Source organism: Chelonia mydas, chromosome 2 (assembly GCF_015237465.2).
Source record: "Chelonia mydas isolate rCheMyd1 chromosome 2, rCheMyd1.pri.v2, whole genome shotgun sequence".
NCBI lineage: Eukaryota > Metazoa > Chordata > Testudines > Cheloniidae > Chelonia > Chelonia mydas.
Genome location: NC_057850.1, coordinates 111,644,019 through 111,661,622, shown reverse-complemented (window position 1 = coordinate 111,661,622; position 17,604 = coordinate 111,644,019). Strand labels below are relative to the sequence as shown.

Sequence of the window (17,604 nt, the reverse complement as noted above, 5' to 3'; positions counted from 1 at the left end):
TGATTATATCATCTGTTTTCCCCCAAATACAGAACAAAATATTTAATTCTGCCACCTTTTCTACATTATTATTGATAGTTCTACCATTTCCATCTAGTAATGAGCTGATATCATTGTCAGGATTCTGTTTGTTCCTAATATATTTTTAAAAACTCCTTATTATCACTAATTCTGCTCGCCAAGAATTTATCCGTGTCTCCCTTGGCTTCCCTTATAGATTTTGTATAATTCCCAAATTCTGATTTATATTAATTACTATCACTTTCCCCTTTCTTCCATTTGTTATATATAATTGTTTTATTTTTTAATAGCAGCCTTCATGTCCACTTTAAACCAGGTCAGTTTGACTTTCTAAAACTACTTAAATTTCCCCCAAAACTTCAGATATGCTTCAGATATTAATGTCTTGTTATGACAGTTAGCACTATACCATACAAGTTTCAATGGTGTATATATACAAATAGATGGCAAAAATAACACTTTTTCCCACTATGGTTTGGGTTTTCAAAGGAACCAGGTCTAAGGGAATTAGGCACCCAAATCCCTTTGAAGTTCATGAGGATTCCCTTAAGTGCTTCTGCAAATCTCAATATATAAGGGTTTTAGTGAACAATTTTAATTAACATAACTGCACTTCTGGAGGGTTTATCTGGATGTAAAATTGAAATTATACTCTATTAGGGTGCTTAAGTGTCTCAGAAATGCCAGTGAGGGGTGAATGGGATGGTGGTGGCTGCATAAACACACAGCAGTTCACTTTACTAGAACTGTTTATTATTACTGTATCCAGTATGTAATCTAGATTCACCTTTTTTTTTTTTCCCCCCCCATCAGGTCATTTGCAAATGCAACAGTGAAGGTCAGTGATTTCCCAAATACTTTTATTCTGCACATGTCTCAGTAACATTTTCTTTATATCATTTTTTTAAAAAAGGGGGAAAATAGACCTTGTATGGGTAAGAGTTCATCCAAAGCCACATGTATAACTATTTTTACAGTAAAATTTCCTGTAACATGCAAATAAGAGTATTAAACCTTTTTAGTAACTATTGGGATATACTGAGAACATGTAGCCTTGCTAGTGCTACAACTAAAATGAAATATTTTGTTTCAAATTCTTTGTAGTAAGTATTTTGCTTGTTCCGAAGTAAATGGTACCATTGAAATGGGTTTAGTATAGTCAAAACCCTGACGATCTCTTCCCCCTCTCCGCCCAAGAATATTTTTAAAAGAGACCATTTGCCACTGAAAATGGCTGTGTAGTTTTATAATTTGTCTGTGTCTAGAAACTAGAATTCTGGGTTAATAAGAATTGCAAAAGGGAATTACATATAGATGGGCATCCCCACGGAATAAGAGATAAGTTGCTTACTCCTCTTACAGCCTGCTATTTTTAAAGCAGAGGAGAAACCGCATTATTCAGAACATGCTTGTTTAATAGCCTGGTCTACACACTTTTTGGATCAATTTAACTATTTTGGTTAGAGGTGTGATTTTTCTACTGAAATAGTTAAATTGGTACAACCCCTCTAGCAGGGGTACAGTTTTAACTATATAAAGGAGACTTCTCTCTGAATAGCTTATTCACCTTACCATGTAGAAGCCCCCTTATACTAGTATAACTGCATCCAGGCTAGGCAGTTGTACTCTTTCAACTATACTGGTATAGCTAAAATAGTGCAGTTCTGTGTGTGTAGACAAGCCTTACGCCAGATGTAATACTTTGATTGTTCTCCTAAGGAAAGAAACAGTTGCTGGATTCATTCTTACCTGACCTTGGACAGCTAGTGACTGAAACAAATGTTGGCTGTGCGCTTCGGCAGGAGGTGAGACTCGAGTGAGAATACAAATGTATGTAAAATGTTAACAATAAAAATATGTTTTAATGACTTATTTCTCCTCTTCTCCATACTGTCTCTTTCTACCATCTTCCCTCCCACCCTCCCCCACCTCTCCCAAAAAAATCCCTGAAAAAAGGCTTTGAGGACTCTGAACTCTATGCTTGACAGTGTACCACGGGAAGAGAGAAGAAAATTTCCTACATCTGAAGAAATGTGTTCGCTTACGTAAGTATCTCTACAGCAACTGTAACATTTGTTGCAACAAGAAAAGCATTTAGTTATGATGTGTAACTTGCTTTTCAACAATCTGAGGCGGTAATCTATAGATAGATCCTAATTGGTGAAAAGATGATGGATTGTACAAGCGTGGATAAAAGTTGCAAGCTTCTCATTTTATTTTAATCATGAGCATTTAGTGAGTGATTGCACTTTTGTTCAACGTTATAGAAAAAATATGTATTTTTTACTGTCCATATGCTTTGAATGGATTAAAATGGAAGGAAAAAACATTAATGGATTATGTTTGTTTCAGGAAAGATCTTGCAAAAACAATTCTGGAGGTTGGTGGTAAGAAATACTTAGTCATTATTTTCATGAATTGAAACTCTTTCCCCCTAAAATCCCTAATGAATTGTTACTTTGTTATACTTCATATTGTATTTTTAACTTTTTGAACATAATTTTTATTTTCCTCAACAATCAAAATGAAATATATTTTCGGACAAGTTCATTCTTGCACCGGAAAGCTACTAATACTGACTTTAAAAACACTCAAGTAATTAAATGGTAGGAAAGGTTATGCTGTGATACACATAAAAAATGTATAGTAAGTCAAAACTGAATATGTGGAAGATCAGCGTCTGGTGTTAGCATTTTGTTCTGTTAGCCTGCTAAGTGGTTAAGAAGTGCATCTACCTATTTACCATTTTAAAAATAAAACTTATGAGTTTCATCTGTTTTGTCCAATATAATAGCTTTGACCAAGTAAATAAGAGAGAGGCTACATTTACATTAATAACAGCCTTTTGAAGTATCTGTGTTTGGCAGGTGAAATAACAGCCATAAGGAGTTTATGGAGGTGGTGAAGTCCTCTTCCTTTTTACTTCAGGGCATGTCTCCAGACACTCATGCACAGAGAGTTAACAGTGCTCAATAATTGGTTGAATAAAATGAAGGAACTATATGAGACCTCAAAGTAGCTTGTGATATTTTGCAGGACAGTTTTGGCTTTTGTTATCACTGAATCAAAGCACCAGCTTCTTAGGATAAAATTTAATGCAGTAGGCTGATATTCATTAAGCCATTGTATTAACCTTCTGTTTTTTTGAGGGATGCTTCTATTCTTTTATTTATCACATGTAGATTATGACCTTCAGGTTGCTCTTTCGGAAGCACTGTGTAGGCTGATAACAAAAAAATGGAGGGATGACCTTGTTCACAACTGGTTTGAAGATGATTATCTTGCTGAAGCTTTCAAAGAGATAAAGGATAGAGAATTTGAGACGGTAAGGGTCTTTATTTTGAAAACAAAAACTGACTGTTCTATATAGGGGTCAGTTTCATCTGGGTTTAGTATATAAAGTTCCTGATCATGCTGAAGAGATGTTTTAATGTCCTTGTAAGAAATTGGTTCAATTATATTGTCATTGTATTAACGTAAGGTATCCTTCAGTAAGCCAAAGAAGTAATTTTATATTGTTAGCATTAAAAAAAAAAAAGTACATAATCATATTAATATAGAACTAATCACCTGGAATAGAAGCTACAAGAACAAGTGTGTTAGAGTTGTGCCTTGCCTTCTCCTTCTTATTCCAGATCGTATACAGTTAAATCCATAGTTTAGGACCAGATTCTCACAACCCTACTTCTTAAGTAGTCCTATGGCGAGTAAGATGTGACTCACTGTAAATAAGGACAGCTGACTCAAGCCATTTGCATCATGTCATTTGCTATTAAATACGCCTTGTCAAGCCTACCTCCAAACATTCCATCTTATGTCAAGCCCTTTTTTAAAACTTGTGCTCAAGACTCCTCCACAGGCATTCTGTCATTCCAGAGTGGCCTAACTTATTCATCAAAGCTTTATATCAGAGCTAAAATGCCCTTTCCCACCAGTAGAAAGTGAATGTAGTATAGACAGTTACAGCAGAAAGAGGACAGATTATGCTAAGATGTGAGCATGTGGGAACGTTCTACCCAGGCATGTAATGTGCCCTCAGTTCAGTGAGATCAATGAATGCCAGAAACATAACAGTAACATTTATTTCTGTAAAGAAAATTGCCCAAATAGAACATGAATTTAAATAACCGTGGGAATTACATTTTAAAGGACAAGCCATTTAGTTTTGTCTAACAGTTCAAGAAAACTGAGCAGAAGCTTAAAGTGATATGCTACATATAATTTGGGTAGAGAGCTTTTTCCTATTATGGGCCCAAACCAACTCCCATTGATTTCAGTGGGATCTAAACTAAGCCCCCAAGTGAACATACATTAGTTGGATGTTACAATATGTGACCTGTGACGTTACAATATGTTCTCTTCCTTTGAATTGTTCCCCTTCTCGCAAGTGTTCCTGTACTGATTTGTGTGGTTCCTATGTGGGCTTTAACTAAACTGGGTTTGAATCAACTGATAGCTTGGGTTTGGATCATCTGACAGCTCCAGTGATCCTGTCGGTGGTCTTAGTCACCACACTGTTATTTGCCCAACAAAATATTGCTTACAAGTGTAAACAGTAACTAATTTTTTTTTTTTGTAACAAGCTGTCCTTTGTTTTAAAGGACTGCAGAAAATTTCTCAATCAACTAAATGACAGACTTGGGGATAAAAAAAGGTAAGTTCTCTACAGTGAACACGGAATGTAGTATCTGACCTGCTGGGCAGTCCCAGTGATTGCATTTTTATTTCCAATATGTATAGGTTGTCAAACCTTTGGTTATGTGGTGTGTAAATTGCAACATGGATATAAATGAGTGGCTAATAAATCCCTTTTACAAATCCTGGTATCTGCACTTATTTTGGTGGAAGAGAAAGCTTTCACATCTAAAAACCTGAATTCATTTATTATGTGTTTAACTTCCTTTCTGAGCGTTGGTAAAGAGGTTATGCTAGTCACATCACTTAATGCCCTCCTGAATTTTCTGTAGTATCTGGCTGATGAATCTTGCCCATATGCTCAGGGTTTAGCTGATTGCAATATTTGGGGTCGGGAAGGAATTTTCCTCCAGGGCAGATCGGAAGAGGCCCTGGAGGTTTTTCACCTTCCTCTGTAGCATGGGGCACAGGTCACTTGCTGGAGGATTCTCTGCTCCTTGAAGTCTTTAAACCATGATTTGTGGACTTCAATAGCACAGACATAGGTGAGAGGTTTTTTGCAGGAGTGGTTGGTGAAATTCTGTGGCCTGTGTTGTGCAGGAGGTCAGACTAGATGATCATAATGGTCCCTTCTGACCTAAATATCTATGAATCTATGAAAGGTGCTAAGAAATGGCAGTGATGAGGGAGGTAGAAGAGCCTGAATGAGAGAGATTCTCACTCATTGGTAGCTTTTATAAATCTATGCAACAGACTTTTATTCTATCTGGTTCAGTTGGTCTCCTGTTAGTGCATAGTGGCTCCTATAAATTTATCTAGCCTTTTTCTCAGTCCAATGTTACACAACCAATGTGCTGAACTACTGATACTTCCCTTGGAAGATTATTTGTTTACACAATTATTTGTTTGCACTGGGATAACTTATTCTTTTCTTTCATCTGTACTCATCAGTCAGTATTCTTTCCTTACTGCTGTTTAGAAAATAATGTGTGACCTGTGGGCCAAAATTTCATTTATAAAGTACACATTTTAAAATTAACTCTGTAGAGCCCGTCAGTGGGTCACCTTACGCTTGAAAATAAAGTATTAGAGTTGATCTTCTCCACTGACAGAATGAAGACACAATATCTGTATAGTATCTGCCTAAAAGGATATTGCAGATGCCTAAAGGAAAACAAACTTATTTGCCTTCTAGAAAATTTAGTCTTTTGATCAACAAGTCTAGAGAGACTTAACCTCTCATTCAGGTTTTTGGTTTTTCATTTAAATTCCCATTCTGACTTGTGTTCAGGAACAATTTATTATGTTCAAGTATGCTTCTTTTGCAGAGTTTATTCATTTCCCTGTATATCTGCTTTTGCTGACATGGAGGAGGTAAGTGTTTTTATGTCCTCTGATGCATTCCTTATACTGTTACTACACGGTTTGAAAATGGACAAAATAACCTCATGTGATTAAAAGATATTTAGCTCTGCTGCATCCTACAACCATGTGAAGGGCATGCTCCTGTACACTTGCTTTGCCAAACTGCTGTTTTACTTCTCTTTCCATTTTATTGGCAAGTTATCTACCATTTGTGTCAGCCAAATAATAAAGATGCTGAATAGACTGGCTCTCTCTTAAAGACCATGAGATGGATCACCTGTTCCTGTAGTAAAACACTAGCAAGGGAACAGGGAGGAAAACAGAGATTTCCCTTGTACAGTTCCTCCCAAAATGGGTGTCAACGGGCAAGGTTTGCCTCCCTGCCCCCCACAGAACAGATCACAGGCTAGCAGCTCACCCTACAGATCCACATGAGGATCCTTATATCATGGCTCAGTTTCACAGTTCTTTAATTATGTAAGTGAATGTTAAGTGCTTGGCACTGTGCTCCTTAGGTTATCAAACTAACCTAAGTAACAGAAGTATTAGTCTCAAGAGGCTACCATCAGCTCTGCTTAATAAGTGCTGACAAATACATAGGACTTCCTAGAAGCTTGAACAAAACAATTGCGCAGTATTTACTTCAATCAAGAGTAAACATTATTTTTCCTTGGCTAATGTACAGTAATTTTCTGGTTCTGCTAGTGTTGTAAGTCAGTTACAGGCTAGTAGTTCATCTCTTCATACCATTTAGAAACAAATGTAAGTGTTCATAATAAAGATAATTCAAGTCTAGTTAAGCTAGTTAACACAGTTGAGAACAACAGTACTGTGTTTTTTGTATGGGCTCTTCTGGAAATAATGGCAATGGCTGTTCTATTTCTTAAGGTGAAGAAGCCATCAGATGAGAAACTGGAGGAGTTTTGGATTGACTTCAATGTTGGAAGTCAGTGTGTGTCTTTCTACATAGACAGCACTGAGGTAAATATATCTTCTGATTACTTTTTGATTAGGCTAAAATACTTGAAGAGAATTCACTCCCAAATCCTTTTTTTAGGGTGCTCTTTGGGACTCAGTGAGACTGCCAACAGAAACGGTCAGTAGTTACAGTCTGAGAGGTAAGGTCACACAAAGGATGTTATCTTTACAATCAAAAGTAGCCAAAAGAAACTGCAGGTTTATATTAATACCTTACACTGAACTTCCAAGAAGCATCCAACAGGATCACAGTTGCCAAGTGTAGTCAGCTTCGAACATGTGAAAATTTGCAACATAATTTGAGGTTGAGAGTCTAAGTCATAAAACTTTCATGGTGTTTTGGGGTTTATATTATGCAATATATTTAAATAAGAATTGAAATAAAGTTCAATCCACTCCTGTAGTAACAAATAGCATATTTTTGAAATAACTTTAAGTATTCTGCATATACACAAATGTCTGCTGTTATGAATACCTATCATGAAAATGTATTATCTTCCCCATGGACCCAATGTAATGCTAACTGAAGTCAATGGAAAGAGACTCACTGGGAGGGAGAATGGGCCCTGAAAGGCTTTTTTCTAAGGCTAACCTAGCAAAGGGTACTTTTTAGGGATGTATGAGATTCTGTCTAACATGGCTAAAATAGAGATCAAATGTGTGCCAGGACTGTGAAGCAATAAATGCTAATTTAGGCCTCCCCCTGCTCCCATAAATGTAATTAGCGGTTCCCTCCCATCAGGGGCAAACATGGACCCTTAGGGGTAAAGACTCCTAGCTGTGATGGTGAAGTAGAAAGCCACAAACATGACCTAGCTGCTACAGTTTAGCTACACAGGAAGCAAGACTGCAGAGAGGGCTCATAGGGGGACTCTGTAACCTTCTGCATAGTATAGAATTTAGCTCCATGAGGGCTGTGTCATCTGAATGCACTGGTTGGTTTATGGAGAGGCCCAGGACGTGGTTATAGACTTCTTTGTACCCAGTAAAGAGAGGAGGATAAAACTCTGTGCATACTCAAAATTTTTGTACTTTTCAAAAGAGTGACTCCCTTGGTGTGGGTAATGGCATGCAAATTATTTCAGTGATATACTGCCACTTTCTGGGTAATTCTAAACCAGATTCTAATTTCCTTTTTAAAATAGAGGATAATGAAGAAAAGATAGTTAAAATTTACCTGAAGAACCCTACTATGATCAATGGCAAAGAAGTAACAAAAATCAAAATTCACTTCAATGCCAAATTTGATATTTTGAATACACTCAATGAAGTTCTGGGAGAAGACAAAATGATGGCAAGTATTAGTTTTTGGCTTTATTGTAGAATCATTTACAGTCATAAGACTTTTTAACATCCTGGTTCACTTTTCAAATGCATTGGTTAAAAGTTTAACTAATCCTGAAAGATCTCAGCTGTTAGATTTAACCAGAGAAGGAGAAAAATGTTTGTTTCCTGTTTTGATGCTATGAAAAATCTTTCAAGCCTTCTTAGTATACCATGCAGTCTTTTTCTTGTCTCCCCTACTGAGGCCAGATCTAAACTAAAAAGTTCTGCTGGCATAGATATGTTGGTCAAGAGTATGGGGAAAAACCGCACATCCTAGCCAACATAGCTATGCCAGCAAAACCCTCAGTGTAGAGACTGCTATATTGGCAGACAAACTCCTGTTGGCATATGCTACGCCTACGCTAGGGAGCTTTGCTGGAATAGCTATACCTGTCTAGTTACACCAGCAAAGCCTCTGCAGTATAGACTAGTCCTTAGTCTTCTACACTAGAAATTCAGGTTGTTTACACCTAGTCTTCCACCAGAATATTGGACATGAACTCTAGTTAATGCTGCAGTGCAATACTGATGTCTGCTCTCTTATGGGTTTCTGTAATTAAATGTTCCTTCTCCTTCTAATGTTCAGTGACTGTCCATATGTAAGTTAGATGCTGTGGCACTTTGACCAAAAGAGAAGATGTTCCCTGCCCCTTTCAAAAGTTTCTTTCTAATGCCCAAAAGAATGGCTGTGTTTAGAAGGTGAGGCCTTGAGCTACTACTGGCTGCCTAATAATGGGTTTGTTTACCTGCATAGTTGATTCAATACAAGTATTTAAGTTTATCCTATTATTGCACTTTGAAGTACATCATTCCATTTAGATAAATGGGTAACCTAAAAATACAAATGTGTTTTCTTGTCAGCTCATAACGTAAAATGGACCATGACATGCACACTGGGAAAAGAGAAGCTTGTGGGTCCTGCAAAATTCAAATGTTCAGATGAAAGTAAAAAACTATGATCATACTCTGTAAACTAATGAAACACTATGGGCAAGGAAGGAAGAGAGACTGACTTTGTTTGTTTGTTTGGTCTTTTAAGTACTTGGGAGAAACTCTCATTATGGGACCCACAGAAGTGCCTAAATACTGAGGGAATAAAGATGTGTCGTAAATGAGCATACTTTTATGCTTGCAGCAGAGTAAATGATTTCAAAGTATTGACTACAGTAATACACTGAGAGCAAATACATTATATGTCATTAGCATTATTCAATGCTTTGTTACCTAAACATATTTCTGTACAGGAAATTGGGTTTCTTGGATAAAGAATTCTGGTTTGTTTGTTTGTTTATCTGTAAAAAAACAAACAGTAATTTAGATTAGTTTACCCCAACAGATCAAGACTGATAGAGAGGATCTCATCAGCACTGAGGAACAAACAAAGCAAAATGGAACATGTGAGTTTTTAAAAACCATAGATTTCCTGTAGCGGATGGAATTCTAAGAATTATGAATGATACCAGAAAACTGCATATTCTCCAGAAAGCATTAGCAGCTGTAGAGATTTTCATTTAAAGTAACTTTCTAGATATTTTCCATAGTGATTAGATCTTTAACAGTGGGAACTGAGGTACTGTTGCTGAAGTCATACAGCTGTGTTGAAGATGTCTCAAGACAAATAACATTAATGAAGAGGGTGAAAATTGCAAACAGGATTTAGCAGCTGAAGTAGAATTTATGCCTTAAAAATATCTCTGGAAAATGAAGACGCAGATATGAAGTCTTAGCATTAGTCTCTAAAAAGTAAGTTTTCTATGAAATGAGAAAACTGAGTAAAACTCCCAAAAGATCACTTTGGGACTTACCCTCCAAAGTCACCTAAGCACCTCAAAAAGTTTTACCAAGTCATCTTCCATAAGAACACCAGCAAGTGCTTTCTGGGTTTCCTTTTGTTTCCAGAGTTACAATGTTTTCTTGCAGTTCTTATGATTACGTTTTTTTTTCCTGCCTTGGAGACTTTTAATGATGCTGAATCCAATTTATTTTCAAATTAAATCCTATTTCCAAACTTTGAAATTGAAAAATAAAGCATTCCTAATAAAATCTTAAAACTGTAGACCTTTTCATAACTCATGTTGAATATTGAACCCATGGGATGGTTACTTGTTTTGGCAAGCAAATCTGCCTCTTTTTGATTTTTTGTTGTTGTTGTTTGTTTGTTTGTTTGTTTGTTTGTTTGTTTGTTTGTGAATTATAATACGGCCAAATTCAGAAATAATGCAAGTAGTTATACATTGGTAAATTGGGGCTTATCTCTTCTAGAAAACTAGGTCATGTTAAAAGACAACCTTGAAGTCATACTAAAAAACATATTAATCACATTTTTGCAGTCAATATTGACAGGGACAAACTACGTTTAACAACTGTTGCACCTGGACTTGGGTAAAACCCCTAGTTTCTGTCGGGTACGCCACGACTAGTTGACAAGTTGTTACACATGACTTGTCCTTGTTCACACTAACTGCAAAGACTCCAACATGACCCAATTTTCGTAGAAAGACTAGACCTTGGCCCTGTCTTTATATGCTGCTGGGGCAGAATATTGTCACTGCAGGAAGGTGTAAGACAAAGAAGGCACCACAGTTTTGTCTTTATCCTCTGGGCTTTTTCTCCTACAATATCGTCTAATTACCACCATTCATGTGACTTCTGGATTTAATTGACAAAGCTTGCAGTAAATCTCTTAGGCAGCACTCTCCCTTTGGTGTACAGCATAAAGGCAACTCCCCACTTTCCTATTAGTTATGGCGATCCATTGGTGCCACGATCAGAGCATCAGAAATGCCTAAGGCAGCTACTCAACTACGTTTTCTAGTTCCAATTATCTGAGACAGTAACTAGCACTTGTTTAGTAGCTTTTTCCCTGCCAACCTTAGTGCCCCTAAATCAAGCTATTACTGAAGTTCCCCAAATTCAGTGGAGGCTCAGCTGTGTAAAGTGGACAGCAGGTAGATCAGAAGCTGCTGCTGTTCATTCTTTGTCCATCTGAAATACGCACAAAGGTGAACCTCCCCAAAATAGATACCTCTTAAAAGTATTTGATCACCCAGATGCTCCATGGAATGTATTTGTGGGGTTAATGCTAACTGCAGAATGTCGGTTTTTTGATATTTGCAGAATAATAGTGCAGAGAGGACCCAGTCATGATTTGTGGAGAAGGGTTTGGTCCCATTACATGTTCATACAATGCACAGCAAATTAAAGTCTCTACTCCAAAGAGTTTATAGCCCAATTAGGGACAAAGGCGTAGAACACAATGGAGAGGTAGCAGGGGGAAGACAATATGAACCTAGTTGCTTCTATTGGCTACATGTTCAATGTGGAGGATTTGTATGATTTTATTCAATATGATCTAGAAGACTGTAGTGCTCTTCACATTTTGCTGGAAATATAGAAGGGGAAAAATCTATGTATTAAGATATTCTTTCTCAAATTACTGTTTCACAGTAATCACTGGTGAATCCAGCTACTTACAGTGGAAGAAAGATTCTACAAACACTGAAAAAACAGATTCTTTATCTGACATCCTGACATCTCAATATAGTGATCAATCAGTAAGTATGAGTGATTGGGATCCTATGTAGAAATATAATAGTTTCTCCCTTCTTTTCATAGACATGGTGGATGGCACCTTCAAATGTGCTTCAGTGACTTAGACCATTTAGAAAATTTTACCCAGTCTTTCCAGGTCTCACAGCTATCGGGGAAAGGTAAAAATGTGTTTTCCCAAACTTTCAAAAAAAGATGCTAGACTTTACTGCCCAGGAATGTTTCAGTTCATAAGTGTAGCCATAATTCAGTCCCACAGACTAGCACTTTCCCACCAAATGGAACAATACGTTTGAATATTCAGGAATGTTTCCTGGCCATACTTCTCTGGGAGTAGGAACATAAATGTTAGTGTCATGTGCATATCATGTTGTTAATTTCATATCTCAAACCAGCATAAAACTAGTTCTGGTGTCACTACGAGCATGGGAAGCCAACAGACTGAAACCGAAGATGCTAAGCTAAGCCAAGGTCAGGCATGATTTCTTGTAGTTTATAAATATCATTCATGTATAACACTTAAGAAAGGGTTTGCTTTTGTAGACCTGCACAAATACGGTTTTATCTCTATTAAAATTTTCAGAGTGTGAAGCTGCAGTTTCCCAAACTCTTTCAGCAAAAAAGTCTAAAACTCCATCACCTAAACTGAATGATAAAACCAGGTAAGCACTTTGGAGATACAAGATCTTGTCCAAAAGATTAAAATTTCCTTGGGGGGCTTTTGTATGTTTCTGTTTAACAAGCCATCCAGAACTTAGTTGTTACTAAGTCAAAACTGGTATTTACTACTGTAAACCTAGCCCTAAGGCATGGCTGCAGCCTTCTCCTTTTCTCTTCATAGTTATGGGTCCTGGATTTACCTATAAGGGTGCCTGGTGTCTCCACTCAAGGAAACCCCTCCTAGCTCAGAGAACACAGAGGGCTTATCCCTTGTGAAAATATTTCACACACGATCTCATACATAGGAGTATCAGTCAGAACACACAAATGAAACAGCTATCACAATTCCCAGAGTAATAAAACAGTAACTGGGGCTTTATTAGGTATGGGGCACTCAGAATAAGGGACCAGTGGCAAAGAGGATTAAGATAAGCACAAACCATAATATATAACTCTACCTCTCCCAACATTTACAGCCAGAAGAAACAATGCTGTGCTCCCTGCCAGAACATGCCTAGGCAAATACTGAATTTAGGCTCAGTCTGTGATGAGTGGTGCAATGAGGATTCAGTGGCCATCTTAAAACAAAATAAACAAACAAGGGTATTCTTACAAAGTATCCACACCAAGGATGGTAAGATCATCCTTGTGGCTCTCTGGGCTGGATTCCACTGCTGTTAGGTTGGTTCTTGGTAGCCGGACCATGATTTTCCTCAGCCTTCTAAGTTTCTGGTCTCTGCTGAGATGACGCTGTTCAATGTCCCAGGAATCCCAAAAGGTTTCTCTTAGTAAGGAGTGTGGAGAATAGAGGGGTACTCCCTGGCTGTGATGTTTTTTTCCCTGCTACACACCAAACACAGCCAAAAACCAAACCCTTTGTCTCTGAGTTCTGGCTTCTGGTTGGTTGTGGTAATGTTGCTAGCCAGGTCTCTCTCTACCTTGGATCTTAGGCAATCTGGGCGACAGAATCCTGAGCCTCTGTAACCATTGCTGCTATAGTCCAGGAGTGAGTCCCCCAGAGGGTCTAGAAGGGGTTACACTACATTAATAGGAAAAAGGGTTGGAGTGGGGAGAAGCTGCCTAGTGATTATAAAACTTTTCTTCTATAATCAAAACTTCTGAGTGCTATTTCTGCTCTTCGTGGCTTGCTGTGACCTTAACTGCTGTCTTTTAATTTAACCAATCTGAAAAATTAGTCAAATACTTTGTATTATAGGGTTCACTTTTCTAATGTGCTCCAGGTTGTTTGGTTGTAAAGTAGCTACACAAACAGTTTCATCTCTACCATGTAGTAGTCACACTAACTGGCTCCAACCTTTGTGCCTAGTTATCTCCTCTTTCTTAATAGTAGTACAGAATCGTACTTTCCTTATTACTAGTTTCGGCGTTGTTGGAACTGAACAGTTCTCTCCGCTCTTCCCCTGACCTTTATTGCATTGGAGTTAACTGAGCTATTGACTTACATTACCTTCATATTGTTTTAATTGGCTTTAAATTGATGGTAGATTAGAACTGTTTTCTTACCCTTTCCTTCCATTGTTTATAGTGAACCACCCATAGAAGAACAGCCAGATATACAGGTTGTAGAAGAATATTCCCCAGAGGTATCTCTATCTGTCTTTGGGGCACAGTTTACATGCAAAATTTTTATTCAAGTGCTTTTTTCCTTTTCTGCACAGCAGAACAATTAAATTAGAACACTGCAAATATTGATTACGTACTGAGACAGAACAGTCTTCTGTGTTTGTACAGTACTTGCCACAATGGTAACCAGGCCCGTGACTGGGGCTCCTAAGTGTTACCACAAGGCAAATAATAAACTATTGCCTCATGGTCTGTTCTTCCACCCTTGTAATGTGGGGGAGAAATAATAATAAACAACCTAGAAACCTGAGCCAGAATCTTCAAACACAAATGCCTAAAATAAGGTACCTCAGCAGAAGTAGCCGGATGTCTTTTCAGAAGGATTTGAACACCTGGACCCTAAATAAAAGTGATATTTGATTCGAGGTCCATTTTCACCACTTATGAAAATTCAACCTACTGTAACTGGTGCCTGGCCTTGGGTGCCCAGGTACCATGAAAGAAACTTTTACTTTTCTGGGCAGGCAAGGCCAAAACTTTCATGACTGTACCTATCCTGTGAACAAGTTAAAGATTTTAAGTATTCAATCTTCTCTGTCCCCCTTCTGGTTGTTCCCTTACTGGTCCACCCCTTCCCTAACTTCTGGGTATAAAGTATTACAGAACATGGTATTATGGTGGATTATGATATTAATTAGTTTTGGAGTGATTCTATGAACTAATATGGATGGGTGTGTCTATTTTTCAGTTGCAACATATTGAGTAAATAGCTTTACTCTGTGTGCCATAGTTTTAAATCCTGTAACCTCCTTTCTTTTAGGCTGATGAGTGGGAGAAGAAAAATAGAAGAACAAGCTTGAGCAAACAAATAGAAGCAAAGTACAGTATATGAGTCCTGAATGTGTACTAAACCTTGGTGCACTGTAGCTTAAATTTTCCTAGCATTCGTGTTCAGTGTTAAAAACTGATTTCAGTAAAAAATGCTTCTCGGCTGCTCTCGGCTAAAATCAAGTGTAAACTGACTGACTAGAGCAGCCATGCCCTCTAGTGATATTTTCCAGTATAGCAATTAATCAGTCTGGTTGAGGTTACCAGTGCTTCAGAGGAGGATCCATTCCTACACTGCCAATAACATACAAGAGCTAACTGATATACCACAGAGGAAATTTCTTCTTGATTCCCACTGATTATATTTATGCCTTGAAAGAGGAAGACTGGTGGCCTCTGTAAATTTACTTTAGTATGGCTGCCGGTGACTTAATTTGCAGATGTCTAATCTGCTCTGAAATTAAGTTATTTGACATCATATAGTAACGAGTTCCATCGATAATTTTTTTGCATGTAGTGTATAGTGGTTTTTTTTATATTTTAAACTTGAAAACACTAGACTGATAGTATAATTAGGTTTTGGAGGGGTCTGTCTAGCTTTTGAGTGGTCCCTTCAGGGACCCAGGAAGCAGAGGATAGCCAGAGTGCCATGCTTTAACACCATGCTCCTGAACTGCTCCCTGTGCCACGGCAACAACCCAACACCACTCTGTGAGCCACTGAATTAAAATCCGGTGGTTTGGATTCCAAAGGCATACATGGACTACTTCATGGTCTGCTGCAGCAAAGGATGCTGACTGCCATTTTCTAGACTAGTTAAAAGTGAAACTTGGAGAAATTCTTCTAAAAGGCTGAGAGGTAATGGGTTTCAGAGCAGCAGCCGTGTTAGTCTGTATTTGCAAAAAGAAAAGGAGGACTTGCGGCACCTTAGAGACTAACAAATATATTTGAGCATAAGCTTTTGTGAGCTACAGTTCACTTCATCATAATGGGGTTTAGCTGACTAGCTCCATTTAGTGGGTTTAGACAATCACTCACACATGAAGACAATAGAAAATGAAAGCATTTAGTTGCTTCTTTCAAATACATCTATCTTCTCTAAAATCTGAATATAATCTTTTTAGTGTCTACATCTCTGAGAGCCATACCACTATAAACTCGGGCATTGTTGGCTTGAGTCTGCAGGCAGAAAAACAGCGAGGAAGAAACCATTGCTAAAGCTTATCCATCCATATGACTGGGTGTTGTTTCAAACACAATTTATACCATTTAAACTATGGAAACAATTCACTGCTGCTTGTAGTGACAGCAACTTCCCTCACAAAGTTCTCCACAGTATCTGGGTGTTCTTTTTGTGTCCTTAGGTGATGTGTCTATGCTTCATATGTATAACGCTTTAAGTTTTGAATATCTACTATTGTCAGATTCTTATTTGTTCTGGTAACGCTGAGAATTGTTGTTGTCCTTAAAATTAGGATGATATTGAGGTTTACATTGCAGATAGCTAAAAATGTGGCAGTTTCAATCCCCAAGTGTTCAAAAATCAGATGTCAAACAAACAAAAATATAACTTAGCTGAATTTTTGAATTGGTTGTGGATGGAAACTGAATAATTGACATAGAAAATCTTAGAAAACATAAAAATTTTAGTGAATATTTGAATTTCTCACAACAGGTGCCTCCTGTTGAGAAAGGGGTTGACTTCACAGACATTAGAAATGGTGAAGATGAAATACTAGGCTGTCTAGCCCTCCGTCACTCTGCCACTGCAGGATTGCTCCACTCTAGTGTTCTATCCAATGTAGTTCTAAAAGCAAAGCAGCTTCCATCTTTCCTGTTGGGAATCCGCAGCATGGGAGAAAGGACCTAGTTCTGTGTGTGCACCACTCTTCCACTGTTAAACAGAAGAGTAGAATACACAGCCATTTTGACAGATAATTTTTACAGTGGTGCTGAATCTCAGAAACACTGATGATTTTACACACTCTTACTAATGTTGGGGAAATATGAGGCCTATTTCAAGATGCGATATAGAGATGTGACTAGAGAGCAACCTTTAAGACGTGACGTTTTCAGAAGTGGCTAGGGAAAAGGTCCCTTTGAAAGCCTCTTGGGTTCTTTTCAAAATCCCATCCGCATACACTAGTGATATTTTTTTCTTGCCTTTCTCTACTATTATTGATGGCGTTTGGGGAGCAGAGAGATACCTAATTTACATAATGTAACATGCTAAGTTGGCTTAAAGGACCTATAAAAGATGCAAAATTGTCTTGAACTTACTTTCTAAGGAAACAAGGCATGAGAACCAAACACAAGAAAAATATAGTGATGAGGAGGAAGGGATAAGAAACAGACTTAAAACAGGAATAAGTGCTTGCTTAGACTGTTGTTAATGCATCTTGGTAAGTTTTAGATACATGAACGCTGTGTATAATATTAATGATAAATATTGTAAATGGCTGCAGTTTTATTTCAGCACTCTATTTTTAGTGAAGTTATGCAAGTTGAGTGTTCTTTCCTAATTGTATGCCAGAAACATTTCACATATTAAGTACATTTTGCTTTGCAGGATGAATTCCTATGACTTTGAAAATTCATCTGATTCTCTGAATTATGAGAAGGTAAAGTTTGGGGAAAATATTGGCATAGAAACGAAAA

At 37.6% G+C, this 17,604-nt stretch overlaps 1 protein-coding gene across 5 annotated transcripts in view; it reads left to right on the top strand.

Annotated features, from left to right (window-relative positions):
* Nucleotides 1-17,604, top strand: part of SYCP2L (synaptonemal complex protein 2 like) — a 51,441-nt gene that overhangs the window by 8,502 nt on the left and 25,335 nt on the right. For all 5 annotated transcript variants that reach the window (XM_043540118.1, XM_043540117.1, XM_043540120.1 and 2 more), the window contains exons 6-22: nt 835-859; nt 1,741-1,826; nt 1,978-2,066; nt 2,374-2,408; nt 3,204-3,346; nt 4,623-4,675; nt 5,985-6,030; nt 6,910-7,002; nt 7,079-7,139; nt 8,145-8,293; nt 9,662-9,722; nt 11,773-11,879; nt 12,270-12,345; nt 12,458-12,536; nt 14,081-14,138; nt 14,939-14,997; nt 17,516-17,567. In XM_043540118.1, coding sequence (XP_043396053.1) covers nt 835-859; nt 1,741-1,826; nt 1,978-2,066; nt 2,374-2,408; nt 3,204-3,346; nt 4,623-4,675; nt 5,985-6,030; nt 6,910-7,002; nt 7,079-7,139; nt 8,145-8,293; nt 9,662-9,722; nt 11,773-11,879; nt 12,270-12,345; nt 12,458-12,536; nt 14,081-14,138; nt 14,939-14,997; nt 17,516-17,567 — 1,272 coding nt within the window. The remainder of the gene's footprint in view (nt 1-834; nt 860-1,740; nt 1,827-1,977; nt 2,067-2,373; nt 2,409-3,203; nt 3,347-4,622; nt 4,676-5,984; nt 6,031-6,909; nt 7,003-7,078; nt 7,140-8,144; nt 8,294-9,661; nt 9,723-11,772; nt 11,880-12,269; nt 12,346-12,457; nt 12,537-14,080; nt 14,139-14,938; nt 14,998-17,515; nt 17,568-17,604) is intronic.